The sequence below is a fragment of the Lepisma saccharinum genome, chromosome 10 (genome assembly GCF_977018435.1).
Source record: "Lepisma saccharinum chromosome 10, izLepSacc3.1, whole genome shotgun sequence".
Taxonomy (NCBI): domain Eukaryota; kingdom Metazoa; phylum Arthropoda; class Insecta; order Zygentoma; family Lepismatidae; genus Lepisma; species Lepisma saccharinum.
Window position 1 is genome coordinate 30,240,034 of NC_139238.1, and position 26,057 is coordinate 30,266,090.

The 26,057-nt window shown below is 38.2% G+C and overlaps 1 protein-coding gene across 1 annotated transcript in view; it reads right to left on the reverse strand.

The window, feature by feature from the left end:
- Positions 1–288: 288 nt before the first annotated feature.
- Positions 289–26,057, reverse strand: part of LOC145994294 (uncharacterized) — a 68,621-nt gene continuing 42,852 nt past the window's right edge. Inside the window, exons 3-6 of the mRNA XM_083130398.1 lie at positions 18,053–18,200; positions 10,015–10,139; positions 7,903–8,055; positions 289–562 (exon numbers count right to left, since the gene is read on the reverse strand). Coding sequence (XP_082986524.1) covers positions 408–562; positions 7,903–8,055; positions 10,015–10,139; positions 18,053–18,200 — 581 coding nt within the window. The 3' untranslated portion in view covers positions 289–407. The remainder of the gene's footprint in view (positions 563–7,902; positions 8,056–10,014; positions 10,140–18,052; positions 18,201–26,057) is intronic.

The window sequence follows — 26,057 nt, forward strand, 5'->3', positions numbered from 1 at the left end:
AAACCCAAACACACCAAAATAACAAATCCAAAATTCTCGACCTTTTCATGAGTTTTTCTTAATTTTTTTTCTTCATTCTTAACATTTGTTTAGGTATAGTTGGAAATGAAGAAAATATACACATCTACCCAATAAAAAATCCCTGCCCCAAGGTCAGTCGCAACGAAAACCGAAGGTGCACCTAAAATACCAAATACCAATTTTGAGAAGTGTATTTTATTATACAATCAATCATTAAATTAGCCAAAAGTGGCATGAAAGCGACACTAAATAGCAAAAATAATCAATTAAATCAGAATTCTTTCTTTTTTGTAAACATTTATTGACTTATATGCCGGCTTACAATTAAGCACAGACATGAATTACACACACAATGAATAAAAAAATGAGATATCTTCCTGCACACACTACACATCGTCAAGGTAAGTATGAAGAGGGTGGTCGTGAAGGAGAGCTCCAAGTATTTGCTTCAGCATTTTTTCAAAGTACACCTGTATCTGGGGACTGAGCAGTTCCACCACGTTTGTAGCGTTGTTCTCGAGAAACGCATTGTAGCTTTCGTCTGGAAGAATAGAGTGAATGAGTGAACTTAAATATATGGATATGCCGGCACACTTGGCAATTTTGCACCCTTCAGAATATACGGGGGAAATTCCTAATCTAAAATCTTTATCTGAGAGCAAGATGGATTGATTTAAATGAGGTTGTTTTAAATAATAATAATAATAATAATAATAATAAAATCACCTTTATTGGAGGTCGTGTTTCGGCCTCGGGGGCCGTTCTTACAACAAACCCTTGTGAAATACATATTACATTTGACACTTTACACTTCCTGAAAATCACTGTTGCAGTAGAAAAATAAAAATAAAACATTCATACTTATAATATAAACAATTAATGTACTGAAGGTAGAGAGTTAAATCTAAAACCACAATTAGAATACAATTATTACAGCTACAACTAAAACCAATACCTCATTCCATTCATTACAGAATAGACAAATCCAGTAGATTGTCTTGTCTTGCCTTGTCTTGTTTGGACAGTAGATGCTGCTTTAGGTTTATTTTGTATGTTGCAGGGTGGAGCTCCCCTGAGGTCAGTGGTGGGGGAGGTCATTCCATTCTTTTATTGCAGTGACTATGAAGGAATTTCCGTACAGTGTTGTTCTGTGTGTGGGAATCGTGAATTGTGTTTTTTGACGAAGATTAATTTGTTTTCCCTTCTTTTAGTACGGGTCAATTTGATCATATAAATATTTAGGTTCCTTATTGTTCAGAATCCTGTACAGAAACGACAATACCAAAAATGTTCTCCAAGTTTTAACGTTTAACCAATTAAGTTCCTGCAAGTACGGGAAAATGTGTTATCTTCATTTGACATTCAGTATAAATCTTATGCAACTGTTTTGAAGTTTTTGTAGCTTGTAATTTAGGATACTGTTGATGTTTTTAAATACGGGAGAAGCATAATCAATTTTTGGCATTACAAGTGTGTTGACTAGGTGAGTTTTCGTTTCTTTGCTTAGCATATGTTTGAATGGAAAAAGTTAATTCAGTTTGGCTATCGAGTTTTTAATTATGTGTGTGTGAGAAACCCAACGTAGATTCTCGTCCAATATTATGACGAGGCTGCGTGCTGATTTTACTTGTTGTATTTTAGAATTATTCAATGTAGGGAGGGGGAGTTCTAATTGTTCTAACTTTTTGAGGTTACTCATTGTGCCTTGTGTTAAAATGTACAGACCATTTAGATATTGAATTGAGGTCTTGTTGCAATGCTTCTAGGACCATTGCACTGTTTCTTAATGGTGTTTGTATATATATTTGTGTGTCATCTGCATACTGGTGGTATTTGCAGTGTTTTAGTGCTTCACTAAAATCTTTTATGTATAGGGAAAGAGGATAGGTCCTAGAATACTTTACCTTGTGGTACTCCTTGTTTGATACCAAGGCATTTAGATATGCACAACTTATTCTCGTGTACTAATTTTACACATTGTTGCCTGTTCGTTAAATAAGACTGAAACCATAACAATTCTTTATCTTTTATACCGATAGGTTTCAATTTCTGTACCAAGAGGTTGTGGTTTTATGGAGTCGAATGCCTTGGTGTAATCAAGCAGTACCAGGAACGAAATTTTACTATTATCCATTCCCTTGGCTATGGCTCTCGAGATTTAAATCAAGATTTAAATAAATAATTTATAGAAAAATGTACAAAAGGTTTTGTAGATATCAAAATCGCTTTTGGTGAAAGTACATTAATCGTCTAATCATTTAATGGTGTTTATTAGGCTCTAAGAAAGGAAATGAAAGGAAACAAAATATATGTACTAATGGTGTGAATCTCATACGAAAGGAAATGTAATATGTAAACTGTAAACATTTTACATTTCTCTTGGTTTAAAATTCAATATTTTTATTTATTCAATATATATTTTTTAAAAAACACCAACATACAGCTACAAATACTATAAAAATGATTTTAAGTTATAATTATAGAGTACATCCAGAATGTTTTATTTTCACTGGAAGAAAAGTTACTGAATTATGATAGTTTCATTAATACACTCAAGGAACATTTCCATAATAGGTTCATATGTATATACAATATCAGAAAGGGAGAAATATATATTTACATATAATGCTTTATTTGCTTTAATAAACTGTTCAAATTTTCACAGGGTCATTTACTAGATTCTTTGATTGATTGATTTGCTGTTTTAAGTCCACTTTATGCACAGAAAGGCTAATTGGGACTGGACCTACAGTTTTATGTGCCTCCACCGGGTATCGAACCCGGGACCCCTTGATTACAAGGCGACGACGCTACCACTGCGCCATCGGGAAGGCCTTTTAAAAAAATACATATACATGTTTGGTGCCAAAAGACCATGCAAATAATATTATGCATGTTTTAAATAAAATGATTTTTTAAATAAAAAAAAAACATTATTTTAATCCACCCTGCCTAGAGTTAAAAAGTGGGGTGCAAGGAGCCCCTTGAGATGGGTTAAAAGTGCAAAGGGACCTGTACAGGACATACATAACACATTAAAAGGTAAGTCAATTTGAAATCATCAGATACAGTGTAAAAGACATGTACTTCTCAAAAAGATAAAAGAATTGGTTAAAGAACTGTCACCACCTCCAAACATGGCGGATAGACGATATCAACTAGACCATATATCGCGATATTGAAATATCGTCCAGGCGTTATGAACTAGACGATATATCGTCACGATATCGTCTGTGACGATATTTTCTTGACGATATACCGCGATATCAAATTTCCGATATCGTCCATCCGTAGTTAAAAGTTTATCTGAGGGTATTACCATTGGGAAATTCAATAAGAATAGGCCAAACAGTTAAAACATTACATACACGACAGATGGGAGGGTCCAACCCTTGCAGCAAATGACGAAATGTCCAATGACTCTATCCAATGCAAATCCGTGTTAAAATGACCCCTTCTCGACGGGAGAGACGGAACGAGGAACAGCTTAATGGTGGGCTTAATAGCAAAGAAGCTTGTCTCCCGTTATCGTATCCAACTCTTCCTGCCAAGTTGGTAGCGTGGTCGCCTTGTAATAAGGGGTCCCGGGTTCGATACCCTGTGGAGGTACATAGTGGTTCGGATCCAACTTTAAACTGTAGGTCCAGTCCCGATTAGCCTTACTGTGCATAAAGTGGACTTAAAACACCAACTCAAACAAACAAACAAAAACTCTTCCTGCTAAGTGTCAAGTAGGAAGCAACAAAAACCATTCTGCAGATCTGTAGCTGGCAAAAGGTTGACAAGAACATCGTCGTCTGCATCATCTGCTTCGTTCCACTTGAGTTTTTCGAAGCAGTACTGCAGTGTAAAAGTGGTAGTGCTTGCAAAGTTAAAGATATCCCTCTTAGCCGTATGGTTAGCGCTCCCGCCTCTGGTGTGAGTGGTCCCAGGTTCGATCCCCGGTGGGCGGAGCTACAAAGTTTCGGTGGTTGACTCAGCGTCGTCAGGACAATTGGGAAGCTACTTGATTTGCTTTGTTGTTTTAAATCCACTTTATGCACAGTAAGGCTAATCGGAACTGGACCTACAGGGAAGATACTTGAAAAGAAGGGTGAGCTCTGACCCAAAAGGCCAGAAAATAGCGGCGATGGGACTGGATTCGCAGACCGCACGTCACACAATGCAAAAGTCTACTGTCAGGCCTTGGCCCTTAGAGCACTGTCGCGCCATGGCGTTTCGTTTGGAAAGTTAATTTCAGTGTCATTGTTCAAAGTTCATTCAGTTACAGTTATAACCAGGCTCAGATTTAGCTCCGGCCCCCACTGGGGAAAAATTGCTCTGAAAACTGCCACAAATTTGTCAAAAATGATATATCTGAAACGTGGTACAAATATAATAAAATATAATGAGCTATCCAACACGACGTTGCCTAGATGTTATAGTTGAAATTGTACATAGGGGGAGAGGATCTTACGGTGGCGTTAGCTGCGAGCCTGGTTATAGTAACTCATTTTCAAAATTAACTCTCTTACAGATGTCGTTACTTTAAGAAGTAAGTTAAGTGCATGCATAAATTGAAAGCAGGCTCTCCATTTTCTCGTACGACCATCTACAGTTAACATTAATTCAGCTTTCTTTAAAATAACATTATGTTAAGGTAAGAAAGTCAAAGTAAACAATAGTGCTTGAAAACTTACAAACGTACGTAGACAAGGTTAACTTCGTTCATTATTTCTTAAACGTGTAGAGAAGTTACTCATTTCCTGCGAAAGTAACTGAGTTACTTTACTCATTTATAAAGGAGTTACAGTTATCGTTACTCCAGAAAACGTAACAATTACTTGTAACGGTGTTACAAGTAACTCGTTACTGCCAAACTCTGAGGCAAATGCACTCTACTAGAAAGATTTGCGGTTATCTACCACGACGAACACCCATTTCTAAACAAATTTTGCTTCTGATTTATTTGGGGGGGGGGATCGGGAGTACGAAGGAAACCAGTCCCATCAATAGGAATACATACATTTTTACGTTCACCAAATAAATTTCATTGGAAAACGTGGAGTAAGACACAACCAGTCGTTCAACCATTGATAAGGAAAAGTGTTGGAAAATGGTTAGAGGGAAATATCACTGAAATAAAACTTGCAATTCATATCATTGTTATTATTAAAATGCATATTAATTGTGACTAATTTATTTATAAAATACTACTCTTGAATCTACAATTAACAGGACTGAATATTTCTTCAGTCGTAACAAGAGCTCGTTCAAAACATTGGCCCCTAACAATGGTACGCATCTTAGCTTTGTTACAAACACATAAACTTCTGATGTGATCTGTTAAATCTCAAGTGCACAGTTGTTATTCGACATGGGTACCTGGGGGAAACCCTGGGGGGTAAAGGCGGTCAGGGGCGTGATCACATCACCCCACTCACGACCGGATCAATAAAATGTTCGGCGTTACCCCCACACCCCCTATACGCCTTCATGGCGTGCTGCTATGCACAGGGGAACACTTTACCTTTTTTACCTTTTTCAGTGCACAGTTGTTGTTAGGAGTCTCAAAGAAGGGGTCTGGGGGATGATGGCATCCCTCCCACATACAGGGGTGCCCCCCTAAGGCCCATGACGCGCTCCCCGCAAAATAGGTAGAACATGATTACTCAAATTATTTTTGTCAGACAAAATTTGCGGAATAATACGTATAATACCAGAGGTGCAACCACGAATTTTTGTCTGGGGGCGGGGGGAGGGGCAAGTACCAGGATAAACGTACCAATAATAATAATAATAATAATAATAATAATAATAATAATAATAATAATAATAATGACATTATTACTAGTGATAGTAGTAGTAGTAGTAGTAGTTATTACCCTCATAAATTAATCAAAAAGGGGGTAGAAATCTGTGCTAAAGCATTTGTTTGGAACAAACGATTTGAAATATTTTTTCTACACCGTGAATTTCACATTAGCTAATAATGGAAATCAAGCACACAAACTGTATTTTTGAATGGCCGAAAATGAATGATAAATGCATTTCGAGGATATATATGTAACTTTCATGTACAACATATGTTTTACATATATGCAACATGGAGCGACATAAAATAAGAATATACATATGCAACAAGCTAACACTGAATTGTGTACGTATTCAAAGCTTATTCAATACAAATATACAACACATATTATTTAAATACATTATATTACAGAAAACCAGGAGATTGCGAGTGAAGCGAGCAAGAAAATTTTTAGATCCAATTATTGCAATTGAAAAGAATATGGATTTAATAGGGCGCAAATAATTTCACTGGACGCCATGGCATTCTCTCTTGTACAACGTTTTTTTAGATCATTCGGCGCCCATGCCGGACTCCCGCCGACCCTAGCTACAGCTCTGAACTTGACTAAAACGCGAAAAGCAGATAATGCGAGCGAAGCAAGCAAGAAAATTTTAGAAAGTGTAGTTTTATTCGCATAAAATTTGAAATCGAAGGGGGTAATTGCTACTCTGTGCCTCCCCCCCTGCAGGTGCCCTTGGCTGTCAATGTTTGTCCCCCCTTGCCCCCCTAGAATTGACTTCCGTTGAAGATTTGGGGGGGCAATGACCACCCTGCTCCCCTGCAGTTGCGTCACTGTATAATAGACATATTTAAGCAATATATGTTTACTTTAGATACTTTAGGCTCACTGCCATTGTTAGTCAACCTTATTCGGCACAGTTTGTCTGCTCGACTAACCTTGTATTAATGCACCTCCCCTCCATCCAAACCGATTCTTAAGGCATAAGAGGTGGTGTTTCATTTCAACCCTATCGCCGCGATCACCCACAGGTGATTGAAAATCAATAAGAAGTCAATCAAACGATACAATCCCCCCCATTTTTGTGTGAAGCTGCGTATATAGAATTGGTATAAAATTTTGTCCCCCCCAAAAAAAATTCCCATGACGCAGGCGCTTTGACCCGTGAGCACTGATTGTTACATTGGACAAGTTCTTACATGACAAGTTCGTAACTCCCGTTGTGGTTTTATTCATTGTTGGTTGCTTCCAAACATAAATTTCAGCCTAAATTATTGTTGCTTTTCGTAATTAAACACTGGAATAACTATATGCACTATTTAATATACACTGACACTGGACTACATTGGAGTAGAGTAGATCGCCTCTCGCTGTTCTCTCGTTCAGTGCGGGTCTTTCCCGATACATACCACGCCCTGAACAATCTCCGAAGAAGAGAGTCTGCACAGTCCTGCCATCTGGTGGCGACATGTTAAATGAACACTTAAAATACAAATTCTCACACATTCATAACGCAAGTGATAATACATACACTAAACTATCCCAAACAATTATGAATGCATGAAAGCTTAAAGATCAGCACTGTATAGCTATGTCACAAAGTATTTTGTAAACATTCTCAGGGCATTAATTGATATTTTTACATAATATGGCAATATTTTGGGAGGGGGCATGTGCCCGCCCGGTGAGCCCTTGACTGGTTATGCTAATTGTTAGAACCTATAAAGAGAAACACCAGATTTGTGCTTCAATTTTACAAAACATTTGCACCTTACCTTCTTCAACCTCACAAGAAAAGTACATTACTCAACGCAACGTACCAAAAGCTTCCTCTCTAGCCTCTCGGATATCGTTGTCGGCTTGTAATCAAGGGGTCCCGTGTTTGATACCCGGTGGAGGCACATATTGGTTCGGATCCCATTTTAAACTGTAGGTCCAGTGCCGATTAGCCTTTCTGTGCGTAAAATGGACTTAAAACAACAATTCAATAAATCAATGAATCAATCAGTCAAAGGCTTCTTCCGGTATATACACAAATTGAGTAATTATCGAACACAAACTTACAAGTAAGTAGAAAAGCACTCACCGCTCACATCCGGTATCGTACCCTCGACATTTTGAGTTCTCATTCGTACTCCCTGAGTTCTCATATCCGTTTCAACATTGTCTATTTTGGTGTACAATACTCCATCATTAAACTCAAGATGATGCGTTATGTCGTTCATCAATGTGACATTGGCTGAAAGAAATAGAAACATGTGTTCCATGAAAATATGTACCCATGATCTACTCATTATTGTTAACATAAACCACAGGCAAGGATTAAAAGCTTAACTATACAGGGTAAGTCAAAAGTCCCTGACCACCCCTTATAAAATGAAAGGGAGTGTAGATTGCAGCAATTGGTCATGGTAGCAATATGTTAGGCCTAGGGGGAACCTTTTTGGTGCATGTCATGACAACGTCCGCCATCTTGGATCCAACTTCATTTCTTTAAATGGGAAGGGGGGCATGTGGGGTATGATTTTGGGCTAGAATTTCACCAGGAATTCAGTGGTGAAGTCAGATTTATGAAAACTTAAATGATAAGGAAGTTATGGGCATATGGAAGTGATAATTACGTATCATTTGCAGGTTCAGAACCACACCATTGACCAAGGCCGAACGAATCCAGGTCATCAAGCTGTAAGGGGGTAGAAGTGCCCGTGCTGTAGCTCGTGATTCAACGAACGGAGCCCTCGACGGAACCATGTGTCGCACGTTACAGTGTCCCAATTACTGACCAGGTTCGAAGAGAGCGGTACAGTCAACTGCCACTGACGAAAGAACAGCTACGGTAGTGCTAGCATCGCTTGCCAAGTCTTCGCAGCGCAGCACACGTCGAATGTCTGTGCAATGTGGTGTCAGCCAGAGTTCGATTTGCAGGGTGTTAAAGATGGTTAAGTGGCACCCGCACAAGCTGCAGCTGCTGCACCATCTCTCTGAGGACGACCTTGATAGGAGAACCCGTTGTGGAGAGATCCGAGCAATATGGTTGGGGCTGGGAAGGTTATGGTGTGGGCCGGGATCTGGGGGACACGTATCATTGGCCCATTCTTCATTCATGACAATTTAAATGCAGAGGGCTACTTGCAGTTGTTAGAAGAACACAATTTACCGTTAGTTTTGACGGAGGGTGGCAGCTTCCCCTCATATTTTCAGCAGGATGGGGCACCACCTCATTATGGGCGACAGGTTCGTCACTATCTGGACCTCCATTTCCATGGTCGATGGGTTGGTCGACGTGGGCAAGTGGAATGGCCTCCCCGATCACTAGATTTGACCCCCACTCGATTTTACCTCTGGGGTCATATAAAGTCAATCGTGAATGCCGAAAATATTCTGGATGTGGGTCACTTGCAGCAACGGATACTGGATGCCTGTGCACAAATCACACCTGAGATATTTCCCCGTGTCCACAGAGCATGGTAGAACCGTCTCAACATGTGCATAGCACAAGAAGGACAGCATATTGAACACATTGTGTAACTTTCATATGTGCATAACTTCCTTATCATTTACGTTTTCATAAATCTGACTTCAGCACTGAATTCCTGGTGAAATTCTAGCCCAAAACCATACCCCACATGCCCCCCTTCACATTTAGAGAAATGAAGTTGGATCCAAGATGGCGGTCACCAAGATGGCGAACGTTGTCATGACATGCACCAAAATGGTTCCCCCTAGGCCTAACATATTACTACCATGACCAATTGCTGCAATCTTCACTCCCTTTCATTTTATAAGGGGTGGTCAGGGACTTTAGACTCACTCTGTACTTTGAATATATAACGTACAGTCACGGACACTGCCGGCTTGTAACGATTCCATTGAAAGTCAATGTATTCATTACAAACCGGCAGTGTCCGTGACTGTATATAAGGTTATGTTATTGAGTTAGAACCATAAAATATATATAACTCCAAGATACTCTGTCAAATCTGGCAATTGCAACTGGAAATCAAGTAACTTTTAAATTAGAGAGTATGGTTCGATATATTTTTGAATGCTTTGATTTCTTTGCTAATTGTTGTAATAGTAACGTTGCGATATTGCTGTAGTGTGCAGGACGACAGTCTGACGGTTGGAATATTCTGGATCCTGAATTTGGATTCCTGCAATGCAACAATGGAAAGGAGACATGTTACTGTATACTTACCAAGACTGGCCATTAGGTACCCGGAATCAGAACCGTTGAGTCCAAAGATTATGTAATCACTCAGGAAGTCCGTGTCGATTTTTAACTCCGGTATGGTGATAGTCACGCCGAGTCCATTTTCAAACCTGAAATAAGAACAGCAGGATCAGTGGAGAGGAACATGAGAGCCAGGAGGGAATTATCTAGGAAGTGCTCAAAATTTTTAAAGTTCTGCCTTTATAAGCCACAAAATTGTTAGTACCGCTCCCGCCACTCGGTGATCCGAGTGGCGGGAGCGCTACTAACATAATTTTTTTAAATCCCCTGCTATTAAACAAGAGCATGGTAACATTATTTGTAATAGCATTGTATAGTGGCTACATTGTTTTGCATATGGAATTTATAATAAAATAAACAAATAAATGAATTGCCACACATTCAAAGGGATATTTTCATGTATAAAATCGTGAATTATGATACTCTAACGATAATTGTGTACTGCTTCAAATATTAATGAAATAACTATTTATATTTGTGGCAATTCAGGACATACTAATATTACCCCTTTTCCCATTCGAGCTCAATGCAAGGATACCTCCGCAAATATCGAATGAAAAGTTCTCATCAGTGGCGGCTCGTGGTGATCCAAAGTGGAGGGGCGATAGCTCACAAATTTGCTCTATTGATTTGCTTTATTTTACTTCGCCTCTTGTGCCACATTTGGCTAATTTGCGAAGATGGGGATGAGTGATATGATGAAATTGATGAATGGACACTCACAAAATCCATGCCCAGGCCGGGATTCGAACACGGGATCCCTGGCGTCGTAGCGCGATGTGCTAACCACCCCGCCACGGGGGGCGTATTTACAAACCCTATAGTACTGCAGAACCTCCAGCGACATTTGGCTACTGATTGGCTGCCATTCCGGAAGTTGATGCAGCGTTCCTTCAAGTTAACGCTAGATGGCAGGGTTCAAATTAACAGTGTAGATTTCAGATATCCATCCCAACAAGATAAGAAACCCATTTACACTAAGGTTCCTTTTTTAGCAAAATTATTTAAATTAATGTTTTAGAAGACAGAAATCAGAACTCTTCTTGAAGTGAATGATTTTTCTATTTAAAGTCACATCAGTGCAAACATTGTAACTACCAATGACTACTGAGAAAATTATGTATATCCAACGTATAGCATTTTAAACATTTATTTTATTATATAAACGTAATTTCTTAACATAATTTCGACAATCTGTTTACAAACTTTATAATCCCAAGTCTTATTTTTCTATACTTTTGCTGTAAATGAAGAAGCAAGGAACAATGGACACGGAACATAAACACTTCCGGTGCACACAGCCAATAAGAACGTGTTATATACCTCTGGTTCTGGTTTGTAAATACGCCCACGGGGGCCGGCAAAAATTTGCTCTACTAGTAATGCGAGTTTAAATGATGAATTTCGTATAACAGCCAACGTGATAAGAAATTGATACGTTCGTGTTTACCGAATATCATGTTTTACACGTTTTAAATTAATAATTATTTAACAGTAATGCGAAGAAGATGGAAGAAGAAAGATAATTCTAAGAGATTTAGTCGTTTAACAGAAGAAGGGATATTAATTTTTACACAACTTGATAAGCACAATGACGAATATTTACGTGAATTGATCGTGAAAATTTCTAGTAAAAAGTTACACAGAAAATGTCTCCTGTCCAACATGACTAATTGATATGTGAAATAGGGCACCAAAATAAATATCTCACTGGAAAGGTGATATCTGCTTTACCAGAAGCTCTAAAGTAAAAACTTCAAACTTACCAGAAATCTTCAGACATGCTTGTAACTGAAATTCATCCTTCTGTCCTTCAACGCGAAATTTGCAAGTGAACTCACGACCTCCCTTCTTTGACACTTGTTCGGACTAGATTTTTTGTTTATTTTTTCATCCAGACTTCTGACTTCTGGTAGAAAAACTTCGCACCAACAATTTCTCCACACTGTTCATCGCGACAAATGCACAACTACCGAAAAAGCTTCACTTCACTTTTCCATGGAAAACGAAGAGTCGTTTTATTGCTTCGGGGTTGCCAGACAATTTTGCCAAATTTTAAGAAATTTGTAGTTTACAGGTTCCTGTAGCGACTCTTGGTGAGTTTAACCCTCGGATGCATGTGTGGGGTCATTTTGACCCCACTGTCTGTTTATTTCCTGGTATTATAATAAAATCTAAATAAAAAATTCTGATTTTCTGTGACATCTTACCATGCTACTTCAGCTATAGGAACATGTATAAATACATTTCTTACAATTTATTTTAAATTATATTTTTAACGTTTTTTTAACAATACCCCTCCTTTCCATGTGTGGGGTCATTTTGACCCCAGCCTGAAAACAGCAGGAAAACATTCATAAACGGAAATTGATCCTACATCAATTATGGCCAAAGTAAACTAAATCATCTCAAGGTCAACCACCCACCCTGCCTTGACTCACTGCAAAGTGCGCATGCGCAGATGTATTTGGCGCAAATCGAGACCAACTGAGAGAAGTTGGGATGTTCCTGTTTGTGAGCTTTTTCTCAACAAATTCTCCAACCCGAAGTACAAAGCAACCTTTGGAGTAAATCGTTTCGAAGACATCAGAAGACTGCTCTGATCTGATGACAAACATACTGGCGCTGCACGTCTGGAGACTGATCACATGGCTGTATTTCGATATATCTGGACACGTTTTATCAAAAACTGTCGCAGAATCATGGTACCCGGCACCTTTCTTACGATTGATGAACAGTTAGTGCCTTTCCATGGGAGATGCAAGTTCGTGCAATGCATACCAAGTAAACCAACCAAATACGGCATCAAGCTCTTCTGGTTTTGCGATGATGATAACATTTACGCCAGAGACGGTCTAATCTACTTGGGATGACAGCCAGGAGAGCCAGTTCAAAAGAACCTCGTCACCAACGTCGTGTAGAAACTGTGCTACACACTGCGGAACTCTGGAAGAAATATCACAACTGACCAATTCTTCACAAGTCATGACTTGGCTAACGCTCTCCTGTTACAAAATGTAACCATTGTTCAAACTGTAAAGAAAAACAGACGTGAAATCCCACCTGCACTTACCAACATCAAGACAAGACAGCCTTGCACATCACAATTCGCCTTCCATGAAGATGAGACCCTGGTAAGCTGCATGCCGAAGAAAAGCAAGAATGTCATTCTACTCAGCACCATGCATCATGACATACACATTGATGATGATGATTCTAAGAAGAAGCCAGAATTCATAAAGTTTTACAACCAAACAAAGAGTGGAGTGGACGCCATGGACAAACTGGTTCAAACATACACCTGCAGAAGACAGACACGTCGATGGCCAATGGCCCTCTTCTATAATGTAATCAATGTAGGCGTTCTCAATGCATACACATGCTAATTGTCACAGCATTCTGATTACCATTCAGGCGTCAGTCACAGACGCCGTATGTTCCTTATCGAGTTGGCGAATGAGTTGATTTTTCCTCACATGCGGGGGAGGTGCCAAAGCTTGAACCTGAAGAAACCAGTAACCGAGGCAATGGAACTTTGCGGCGTAGTGAAGCAGGCACAGAGTCTGGAGGAGAGATCTTCAAAAAAAGTGTAAGATGCCATGTCTGCACAAGACAAGAGGACAGGAAGACGACGGAACATTGCAGGAGATGTGGGAAACCTGTGTTCAAGGTCCACAGCAGTGTGATTGTGGTGTGCTCAGAATGTGAGTGAGGTGTACTTAATTGCCATGAGAGGCCGGCACATTCTTCTTTTTATTTCTTTTTTATTATTTTTTAATTTTTATTTTTTTTTAAATTTATTTGTTCTAGATAAAATAATATTTAGTGCTGTATTGTGTTATCTCTAAAATACTGTTTCTCAAGTCAACTGAAGTTCTGACAATTGCGAGCGAAGTGTAACTACCATTAATATGTAGAATAGTGAATTATCAATACATTCTTATTTCTTCGGGGGGGGCTTAAATAATAATAATAAAAAAGGGTAATTGTTTCCTATGTTACATTCAGATAAATTATTAACCAATAAACCATATTAGATGAACTATTTACTCTGTCGTACTTATTTCAATGCATAATTGCATTGGGGTCAAATTGACCCCACATATGTAAAGTTGTAAAAAAAAAGTGACATGCATCCGAGGGTTAAATGACGAGTTTTTAATTTATTTAACATCCGCCTTGAAAAGAAATTGGAGAACTTTGTCACATTATCAGGATTTTTTTCAAAGGTGCTAATCAAAACATGTATTTAAATCTACATGATGTACTCCACATCATTGTAATCCAAATGTACTTTTCACTAAATTCAGAAAAAATACAACGCATATAGCTACACGATAATTTTGCGTGTAACAAGAATCTATAGCCGACTTCCGTGGCTAGCATACCGGATTACAAAGCCAGGGCTCCTGGGTTCGAATCCCGGCATGGGTATGTGTGTTCTTTGTGAGTGCCCCTCCATCAATTTCATTATACCATCATCACTCATCCTCATCGTCGTGATTACCGAAAAGTAGCAAAAAGCGACGATAAATAACAAAAATCATGCAAGAGTCTGTACTTTTTCAGTTAGCGACATTTTCTTTCCTCATTGGAAATTGCGTTATTTATTGCTCTACTCTTGTCATAAATGAATAAGATTATGGAATACAGAATATTTTTTTCAACGGTTGGTAATTTTCTTTCTTACGTTAACTTCATTGCTTCTGGCAACTCTTCATTGTTTACCGTTCTCCGAAGAGAGAGCCAGTTTTGCCTAGGAGGTGGGTTTCGGACGACAAACCCTCCGTCCTCCCAGCCAGGGATCCCGCGCGTGTTATTCCCTCAGTTTCCTCGGCATTTACCCCTCGCGACCGCGACTGAGAATGCTCTACGTCTCGTAAATTGGGAGGACGGCGCCCCGCCAGATTTCTCTCGAAGTTCCGTATTCCCCCGCACGGTGGCGTGCAAACTTTGCAATTGTCGCGGAAGAATGAATACAGAACCGACTAACCAACGATCTATAAGCAATGGAATATTTGCAATTCAGACAATGTAAAAGCTAACATGTAAATGTTAATGTAATGTTTGTTCACTTGCGGTTGAACATGGCAGTGCGGCGTCCGTATCGTCCTTATGAGCGGCCGCCCCTGGTTCTCATCATGTGCAATTCTCCATTAAATGTTTCAACCGAGTCGTACTATCTTCGTTTTCTTTGTTACAAACAAGTATTGTTTGCACATTACATGTAGGAGGAGAGTTGCATCTACATTTCACACTGGTCAGCTCCTTCTACTTACTTTCAGGAGCGAGAGCTTGTAGGATAGTGTTCACCGTTCAGGACTGTCAATCTGGTGGTCGTAGGTTCAAACCCTTCCGGTGGCAGAAACTTTTCGTAAGTTTTAGACCTATCCCATTGTGTTCATTGTCCACGCCGTGTGAAACGGAATGATTCAGTTTGGAATTAACGATGGGGGAAGGGGAAATATTAAATTACAAAATCTCCATTTCAACGAACCGAGAAGTGGACAAAAGTTGGAGAATTCTTATAAATATTAAAATTACATTCATGTTTTTAGTGGTATAATCGCAGGTAAAATCAAAGATCTTACATGGAAGATTTTATCTTGCTCTGAACTAAGTCAAACGGCATTTCGAACCGATCCAATACATTCTCCAATACATTTCAAAATGTTATTGAATGTTTCATGTCGATAATTTGACCAATGCATCAATTCTTGACGCTGAGACGATATTTTCTGAAACTATCTATTCTCTTCAGTCCCTTCTGATCTTCTCTTCTCCTTCTCCTCTCCCCTCCTTCTGCTCTGCTTTTATCTCATATCGCCTTACCTACTTTTCCTGCATCTTATCTCCATCCCACTCATCTCCACTCCCCGTATCTCCTTTCCTGTCTTAGATTTCCGACTCCACTGGACTCTTCTCTTCTTTTCGTTCTTCTCTTTTGCTCTCCTTTACTCTACTCTCTACTCCCCTCTTCTCGTCTCCTCTTCTCTCATCTCGTTTTCCTCCTCTTCTCTTCTTTGCTCCATTTTCCTCATCTCTCCTAGAATCTTCTTCCATTCTCCTCACTACATCTCCTCTCCTCGTCTATCCTGTATTTCTTCTCTCCTCTACTTTTCCTCTTCTCCTTTTGCTTTCTCTTTCTCCTCTTTTTTGTCACTTCTTGTTTTCTCTCACCTCTTTTCCTTTCTGTAGACTCATCAGCGATGAAATACCAGAAAACCTATTTTTATCTTAGAGAAAGAATATTGTCACTTGCGATTAATAATTATATATAATAATACTTGTTTTTATTTTTTCGCGTATTTTATAAATATCTATTGTGCATGTGGCAACCCTGACATTGAGCCTAACTCTACACGCAACCCACCAACGCCTTGTGTAAATTGGGTTGCCTAGTTTAAAATGTCGTTGTCCTAAAACTTTTGAGAGACACTGTACCAGGGTAAACTTTCTAGCGTTTAAGCAAGACATACTAACGTCTGCTTTGCGTGTCATTATAAGATAGAAACGTTTTAATCAACAGAGTAAAGGAGTAGATGTGGAAGAAAATACAAGGAAGAGAAGAATCGAAGAGATGTAACAGAAGGAAGTGAGAGATTGATTTGATATATTTTACTTCACTTTTCTGACACTTTTGGTTAATGCCGAAAATGAGGATGAATGATGATATAATGAAAGGAGGATAACAAACACACATAGACATAAATCCCACAGACGATTCTACTAGCTGAGTCCAGATGCCAGTTGCCGACCTGCGTGGCGGAGTGGTTAACACAGCGTGCTACGACTCCAAAGGTCCCGGGTTCGATTCCCGGCCCCGGCATGGGCGTTCCATGTGACTGTCCCTTCATCAATTTCATCATATCATCACGCATCATCGTCGTCGCCATTAGCTAAAATTGAAAGAAGAGCGACGTCACATATCTAATTGAATCAATCAACCAAAATGCCAGCTCCGTTATACTGTAAAATGCAATCCAGGTTGTAGGAGAGGGGGAGAGGTTGACATTTTTGTGCCTTCGAAAAGGATCACCAATTACACCCAAGAAAGAAGTAGTGGAAATAAGTAAGATAAAGGGATAAGGAGAAAGATAAGAAGAAAGATAGACAGAAAAGAGAACAAAGAAAAAGTAATATTCAAGAAACGAGCGAGTGTTAACTCAAATGTTAAAACATGGAAGGAGAGACTATAAGAATGAAAAGCACACCTGTTCTCTGTATTGCGTGCTCTCGTATTGTAACTTTACATGCATAAGTATAAAACGACACAACAACAAAGCATGTTTCGTACTGGCAAATAATATAGTCCATCAGGGATGTTAAAGTTGCCGGAATTTTAAATAAATTTAATTCCTGTCCAGGAGAGAAAAATCAGCAAGCGACAATGGCTTCCGAACCGTAAAGAACCTTTTTATCTGTAACACATTTCGATTCGGTCCAGGAACCTTTTTTCCGGATGAATTTAAATACGGTCCAGGAACCTCTTTTCAAAGAAACAATACTCAACTTGGACCGAATTTAAATTGTGCGAGAAGAAACCAAATAGAACCCATTATAATTTATCGGTTCCTGGACCTTCAACAACCCTGTCCTCCAGTTCTGAATGTATGAATGCAACGAAAAGTAACGAAGTGCCGTTATAGTTACTCGTGTAATTTCTGTAACACGTTATTAAAGCGACTTCCCAAAAAGGGAGGCGTTACTGCATTATATCACACCGCAATTCTGTAGATTTTAAGTAATTTAAATTCAATTTACGGTAATTTTATAGGACAATTCTTGAGAATTTTTCACGTGCAAGAATTGTTCATGTAACATTGGTACAACCTGTATTCTTCTTGCTGTTGTCCCCGTCAACCAAGAAGGCAGGATACAAATAAAGACAATCCAGTAATGTCGATCTCGCGTCTGTCGATTTGGCAACATCGCGCTTGCTCTCCAATCGCACGGCTCAACTGCTGCCTTCGTAGTCGACGAGGACTATACCTTAACTCACCTCATATCAGTCGCTCTCGCTTTGCTCAATCCCCTTATCTCTGGCTGGGGTAAAGTCAGCACGTAGTGATTCTGTCCCACATCGACTACGAAAGAAAGGTCCTTCGCTTTCAGCGGATCAAGGGACTTCAGACCCAAAGATGGGACACCTGCAATACAAGTGTGATATTAAATGTGTTATAGGCAAGGTGGATTGACTTAAATCAGGTTGATTTAAATTGCCTTTTAAATCAGGTGATTCTTTTTTAATCCCTGATTTATATCACTTTAAATAAATAATTTATAGAATAATGTACATAAGGATTTTGTATATATCAGAATCACTTTTGGTGGAAGTACATTAATCTCGTAATCATTTAATGGTGTTTTTTATGCTCTAAGAAAGGGAAAGAAAGGAAATCAAATATATGTACTGATGGTGTCAAGCTCATACGAAAAGAAATGTAAACACACATTTCTCATGACTTAAAATTCAATAATTTTTATACGCAAAAATAGCAAAGATTTTGTGTAGAAAAATATAAAAACGTTGTAAAACCATAAATAGTGTCATTATAGTGTAAATGAACATGGTAGCTGATATTTTTCAAACTATCATAAAAAAATCTCCAAAATTCAGTTACAAAGACTATAAGAATATTTAAGTTAATATTTTAAGTTACAATTATGGAGTACATCCAGAATGTTTTATTTTCACTGGAAGAAAAGTTACTGAAATTATTATTAGTTTCAGTAACATATTCAACAATATTTCCATAGTAGGTACAGTATCAGAAACAGAAAAATGTATATTTACGTATATTTTTTATTTGCTTTAATCGAACTGTTCAAATATTTTACAGGGCCGTTTACTAGAAAAAGCATTTCTATAAAAAAACATATATCTATATTGTTGTGGGAGACTAGTTTAATGTAAAGCAATTCGTACAGGAGGGTACTTAATTGCAAAAAGGGCCTGAAGCACCTCCACCATGTTGTAAGCCCGTTTACCTGGGCTCTGAGAGGTCACAGGGAAGTTTCATTTAAACATTTAGGTAGAGCTTAATAATATCTGATGGCTGAACCTGCTCCGTAGGAGGGTAGAGATATGGAAAGTTGGTGTAAAAGGTTATTCACGCTTGTTCATACCTGGTAGATGTGTGTGATGTCTTGTCCTAATGCTTCTCGCAGACCGAATCGTGACAGTTCCAAGGTTCTATCCAACGACCCTCAGTTCACCAAGCCAAGCGATCCCTTGCGCCTTGTAGCATGCTAGGCAGCGGTAACTCCGTGTTCCATCGTCGTAGTTAGCAGTGTAACGTGTTGTAAAGTAATCGGACTAGCTATCCATGTAGCGTCGATGAGTGTCAGAATCAAAAGAGAGCGAGCTCCGGGTAGGAGCTTGCTTTTATCATTCTAGGCGTCGAAAGGTTGTTAAACCTTTCAAACGCGGTAGATCCTGTTTAGATCCACGCGTTTGCCTTTCCAGTTCCTGGTTTTACGGAAGTTACAAGTTAGCGCATTCTTGAGATCACTCGCTGGTCGGACAAGTTCAGGAAATGAACAAGTGTGAATATTAACATGACGAGGTTTTCTCGGTCTAATAGTCTCCATATCTCTACAATATGTATGGTGCCAAAAACCATACAAGCAATTTTTAGTGTGTCTTTTAAAAAAAATATTAAAAAATAGATTTAAGAAAAATCCGACTTAAATAAAAAAGATCAACGAAAATTATTTTTTAAAAATAAAAAATCATGATTTTTATCAACCCTGGTTACAGGTATAGTGGTTGATAAACATACACAGAGAAAAATGATTGGATATTCTTGATTCTTCACCAGAACCGAATTCGTTTTAGTAATTATGCACATTTGCTTAGAGTTATCAATAAATTAGTCAATATTATCAAATTTAGTAAAGCCTACGAAATTGTTCGCGGTTACCAGAAAGCACACTGTGTCCCAAAAGGTAATTTACAACTTTCATGTCGTACAGCACCATTTGTAATTGACAAGGAGGAATATACTTTGTTGTAGGTGATTCACCAACACCTAAAGTGTTTTTTTTTGTCAGGTACTGAACAACCTTTACTATTCCAGGTGGCAAGAGCTGTATAATTTGAAAATTGCGTCTGCACAAGAAAAAGCACATTGTGTTGCGTGGTTTTGGAAGAGGATTACAATTGTCTAACCAAAGTGACATTTTCTGATGAGTCCTCCTGTGCGGTAAAGCCAATAAACATAACGTAAGCAACTGGGGTTCAACCAATCCACATATGGTAAGGTTGGTGATGCATGACAGTCCCAAAGTTAGTGTCTGGTGCTGTTTGATGGTTGACCGCATGATAGGCCCATTCATTTATTTTTATTTCGAAGAAACAGTCCTGGACATGACATTTCGAGCACGTTGGATTGCAAGAGATGTCCAATTGCCTGGCCTCCTAGATCCCCTGACATTACACCCCTGGCCTTCTTTTTGTGGGGCTATGTCAAGACAAAGTTTACAGCAGTCCTGTCATTGATCCAGTGGCGATTCCTCCATGTAGGAAGTGAGGGACTTCCTACAGTTTCATTTACACTTATTTCTAGTTTTCTACTTTTTAAGAGTTCAATGAGCGTTATAAAATATTGAGCGCAAGCAAGGTTCGCTACTAGACTGTCAAGAGTCAATGTGCTAGCTATCACCCGCTCGTTCCAGATCTGTTGTCGAAAGACGACCGTCTTTGACTGCCGCTGAGGAACCTTTCTCGTCATCCTAGAGGCGGATGGGTGTGGGGCAGTACAAGGGAGGACGGGGGCACGCGGGGGGTTGGTTGCCCAGTTATACGGTCCGCGAGGAAGGTCCCGTGGGTTCCTCAACAGTGATGCCAACTCTAGCATAATGGTTCTAAACCTAGCAAAATTCGAACTTCGTTGGCACCTAGCACTTTGTGTTTGGCATAATGGAAAATCCAGCATCATCTCAAAAACGGGTGTCCCTGGGAAAAAGAGAAATTGAATTTTAATGAAGATATTTTGAGGAAATATTTATTTTTAAGAAAATCTCCAGATCTTGTATGTACTTCTCTAGCAGACTTGTTTCAAACAAAAGGAAGTATGCCGAGGTCACAAATAAAACAAACTGACGCCGTTACCAGTCATGGAATTTGCTTCAACTTTTTTCAAGCACTGTGTTAAACCCATTTTATTGAACGGTCGAAATTCATAATGTTGCTTTACTACAATAAATAATCAATATCGCAGTTCACAACTCCACAATAGCAAAATATAATTGAACTTAAAACTACTACAGTCATCAGAAAATTATGATAATGAATTAATGGTAACGATGTAGTATGGGCACAACACCTCACACTCGTTTCTTTCGTCATTTTTAACATTCGTACCTACGTATTCTGATTTGCGAAAGATTCTTCAAGGTTGCATTTTGCTTTTTTCACGAAAATAATTTCAATTTTTTACATTAACAGTAATTATTGTTCTTCCTTTTTTCGCTTGCGTAACACACAATATGGCGGGCTCAGCTTGAGTCGCGTTGTGCATCATCAGTGGGTATGCAGTGTTTCCAACCTTCTTCACCGAAAAATACCTACTTTCGTGTTCGTCACGTGTGCAAATTGTACATTATGCACGGACTTTTTTTATTTTAACTATGCTTGCCTAACCTAACCTTACCGGAAATGGTTCGTGGGGCTATCCGTGAATGATTTGTGGGGCTACCTGTGCATCCACACAAACCATTGACGGATAGCTCCAAAAACCATTCACGGATAGCCCCACGAACCATTTCCGGTAAGGTTACATTAGGTTGGGTTAGGTTAGGCAAGCATAGTCAAATGCACCAAAACAACGAAAACAACGGCGTGGTTGGAAACACTGACAGGGAGTTGCGTCATCAAACGTACGCAACATCCGGTACATGTAGAGAAAGCAAATAAAAGCAACGTCTATTGTGCGTCGGAGAGATATTTTTCTTGAAAAACACATGAATTCCCGGTCAAATAGATTCCACAACGAAAGAAAACACCTCCACGAACTTTCAAAATGCTACAGAAACTCATTTCCGTAAGTAGTTTCCTCTGTAAAAATGAAGAAATTTGTTGTGCCTATACTACATTCTTACCGAATTAATAATAATTGTATAACAATAATAATAATAATAATAATAATAATAAACCCTAGCATAATTTTATCACATTTAGCGTAATGTATGAGTTGAAACAGCACCTTTTTTTATCAGGAGGTTGGTATTGGCAAAGCTATTCTTAATCCTCACATGACATTCATAATCCTCACTTTGTACTGGGTGAGTCTTTTAAAAGAGGCCCCGTGGAAAATGTGCTCCTTGCTTTTAGGCAATCCTGGTACACCGAAGAGAAGAGCGGGGCAGAGACAGAGAATATGCTTCGCACCGATATCCTGGACTGTTCTCTAACCCGCTCTTCTCTTCGGTGTACCAGGGTTGCCTACAAGCAAGGAGCACATTTTCCACGGGGCCTCTTTTAAAAGACTCACCCAGTATAACCAAACGTGTCTTGTTAATTCAAACAAATTCATTTTTCTTTGTAGAAATCAGTGCTCGAAGTGGAAATTCATAGCTGGGTGAATGCTTAATGAGTTAGGGGAAATGCGGGGGGGGGGGGTCGATGCTTGTATTAGTTTAACATGAAGATAATTAAGAAGGTGGGAGGATGTTTACCCAAATTAGCTGGGGAATGCTTATAACATTAAAAGTTGTTTTTAGCTTAAGAATGAGCTTACTGCTTTCGTTCAAGCTAAATAGGATTTTCAGCTTTTTACAAAACCTGACTTGCTGTATAAAGCAGAAAAGAAAATAACCTTTTACAAACTTTTATTTCTGAAGTTCTAATTAACATTAAACAATTATGAGGAGGTCCTTGGTAAGTCTCCTTCACCTGATTTATACTGAAAGGTTCAGATACAGGAATTTACGGAGAGTGCCCCGATTGTATCGGCGAAGATTAAAAAATGTAACCATACTTAAAACTAACACAAGATAGAAGCTAATATAACACATTGAAAATTATTACTCACGGTTGTATAGTTCAGCGCTGTACTTTTAACTTTGTAACGATCGACGCTAAAAAGGCCATATATTTGAGAGCTCTCAACACTTAAAGAATATTCACTATCAAATCACTGAGCATTAGTATTCTTCAACTTCTGGTTAGCACTTCCACTTCATTCCTCCTGTCTGTATCCTTAAAAAGTCCGGTAGAAGTCACCTCTCGCCGATTCATCACACTACAAGTCTTTTCGTCTTTCAAACTACAAGTTCACCATTCGTGTTCTCCTTTGGGCTCGAACTATCTAAGCACTTTTGGGTCTCGCGGTGATGAAAACTAAAAAATGTCAACAGCTCGAACGACTGCAAACTTTTTCGCGTTTTTCCAGCAACGCATGCGCGGACTTCAACCACAAAGACCAGACGCTGTAACTCTCTTTCGCCGACTGCCCTCTTTGTGCGCCAAAAGTCCAGAACAGTCTATTTCTTAAGAGAGGAGTGAAGTGTTCTTTCTCCTCATTCGTTCCGGAGGAAGAGTATTACAATAATCGGTTATAGATGCCCCTTCCCCAAAAAAGGCATTAGATTGACTGATCAAGGAGAGCTAATGTCTTTCCAAGTATCCTTATCTCCTTAAATATTTGACCAGCCTTCGTACATACATTTTTTTTTTTAAAAAAATTCAGGTTACAATTTCAAAATATCTTATAACATAGTAAACACATATAGATTTTCCTTCAATTTCACATATTAATTCTGTTCAATCGTTTCTTACAATCACATAGTAAGAATAATCTCAAGAAAATATACACAATTACAATTTGTAAATATTGAAGCATAATAAACATATTACTCAATTTTTTTCATTACATATATACCTTCATACATTATATAAAATCAACTTTGAATCTTTACTACATAATTTATCAATATACTATAAGTAACTTTAATCATTTACATATTGTCTTGCAGGTTTCCGAATTGTTTCAAGTGACTTACATAAATTTCTCTCTTACTGTTACTACAATTCCATAATTTTAAATTTTCTTCATGTTGTGATTAACTTATTTACTAGAGCGGTTACAGGCGGATAAGTGTAGAATATTATAAAAATATTTTGATTTCTATCTTTACAAAATATCATCATACTCATGAGATTAATCTAACAGTAAACCTCCTTTCTCTTGCAATGATCTTTACCTTTCTTTTCTTCTTTCTTCTTTAGTGTATCAGCATGCTCAAATTACTAATTTCAGGAAATTACATCATACAATACGTCGTTTATCTCCTTAACAAACTATTTCTTAACTTGCAACAGAATTCTGGACATAATCTTTCACTTAAATATCAGCATGTTCTTTATTACATAACAACAATGATTTTCGGTTCGCCTTCGACCTACTATTTTTCATTTTTTGGTCCGCCTTCGACCTTATATTTTTCAACATTTCCGGTCCGCCTTCGACCTTATATTTATGTACCTCTCTCGCACTATATTTTAATACACACTGACTTTTACCTCATATAGCTATGTCCAAGAACTCTCATCACTTCATCATTCTCTTAATGCTATTTAACCTTGCTTTCCAAAGAATTTCCTCAAATAACTTTCTTCTGAGTATGACTGTTCTATCTTCTTTCTCATTTGTTCTTCATTATTCTTAACGATTTTGAGGCTTACTTCCATTTATTTCTCTTACTTTTTGGCATTTTTCTCTTATTGCAAAGTTATTTTCAAATTCAAATTTTCATTATCTACCTGCTCATTGACAATAATAGTTACCAGAGCTTTTATCAAAACCATCATTAAACTTTTTACATTGAACCAAAACTAGTTTTCACATAACCTATACAAAACAACTGACATTAAATAACGTTTTTCTTTTCAATTTCTCAATTTTCAATATACTTGGCTCATAACAACATACACACATTTTTTTTAAAACAGCTTATTTACATTTGAATAATTTCCATCATTTTATCAAAAACCTACATAAATTAGTGATTATTAACGTTTCTACAAGTGAAATGGAAATTTCGATATTTTACATAAAATATACCAACTTTAGGAAAACATCATTATCAATCGACTACTCAAAATATCTCTTCTTGAATTAACCGTGTTGGTTGTTACTTCCATTTCTAAAGATCCCTGTTCGTCGTAGCTATCATGCCTCTTTTTCCTTTTCTTCTTCTTTTCTTTCTTCTTCTTCCCTTCTCTCTGCTTTTCATTTTTCATCTTCTTCTTCCAACTTTCGTCAAGTAGAGAAACTATTAGTCTGCCAAAACTATTTGTATTATCTCTTTTTCTTAAAGTCTTTTCTTTTCGTTTCTTGTTGTCCATTAGTATATTTTCCTCACTATGAGAATCATCACTAGCAACTTTCTTCTTAACTTTCTTCCATTCTATCCTGTCTCGTTTCTTTAGGGACTTTCTTTCACCCTCATCAGATGAATGCATTGCTCTCTTTTCTTGTTTCATCTTTTTCATACTTGTGTCTGATCTTTCTGCGCTAACATTCTTAGATGTTTTACGAACTTTCTTCTTCACTTTCATTGACGCTTTCTCAACTTTCTTTGCAGATTTCAATTTCTTTCTCTTCGTTTTCTTCTTTTTCTTTACAGAAATATATCTAAGCCTCATTTTACTTCCCTTCCTTCTACTGATCAGAGTCATTTCCGGTACGGTCACGTCTAAAGTTACACATTCTTTCAGTTCAGGAAACATATCATTTTTCTCAGGTTTTTCGTGAAAACTTTCTTCTTTACTTATCACTTCCTGAGATTGCTGTATTCCGAGTGACTCATCTTCAACTTGTTGCCTTTTCATTCCCAAGACGCACACTCGTTCCTCTAGAGCCTGTACTTTCCAATCTGTCACTTTTTGTGCATCTTCTATATCCACTTGTACTTGATCAGAATTATCCTCTATCATTTCGATTTTCTCACGGACCTCATTACAATCATATTTCACTTCATCTACTTCATCTATCACGGAG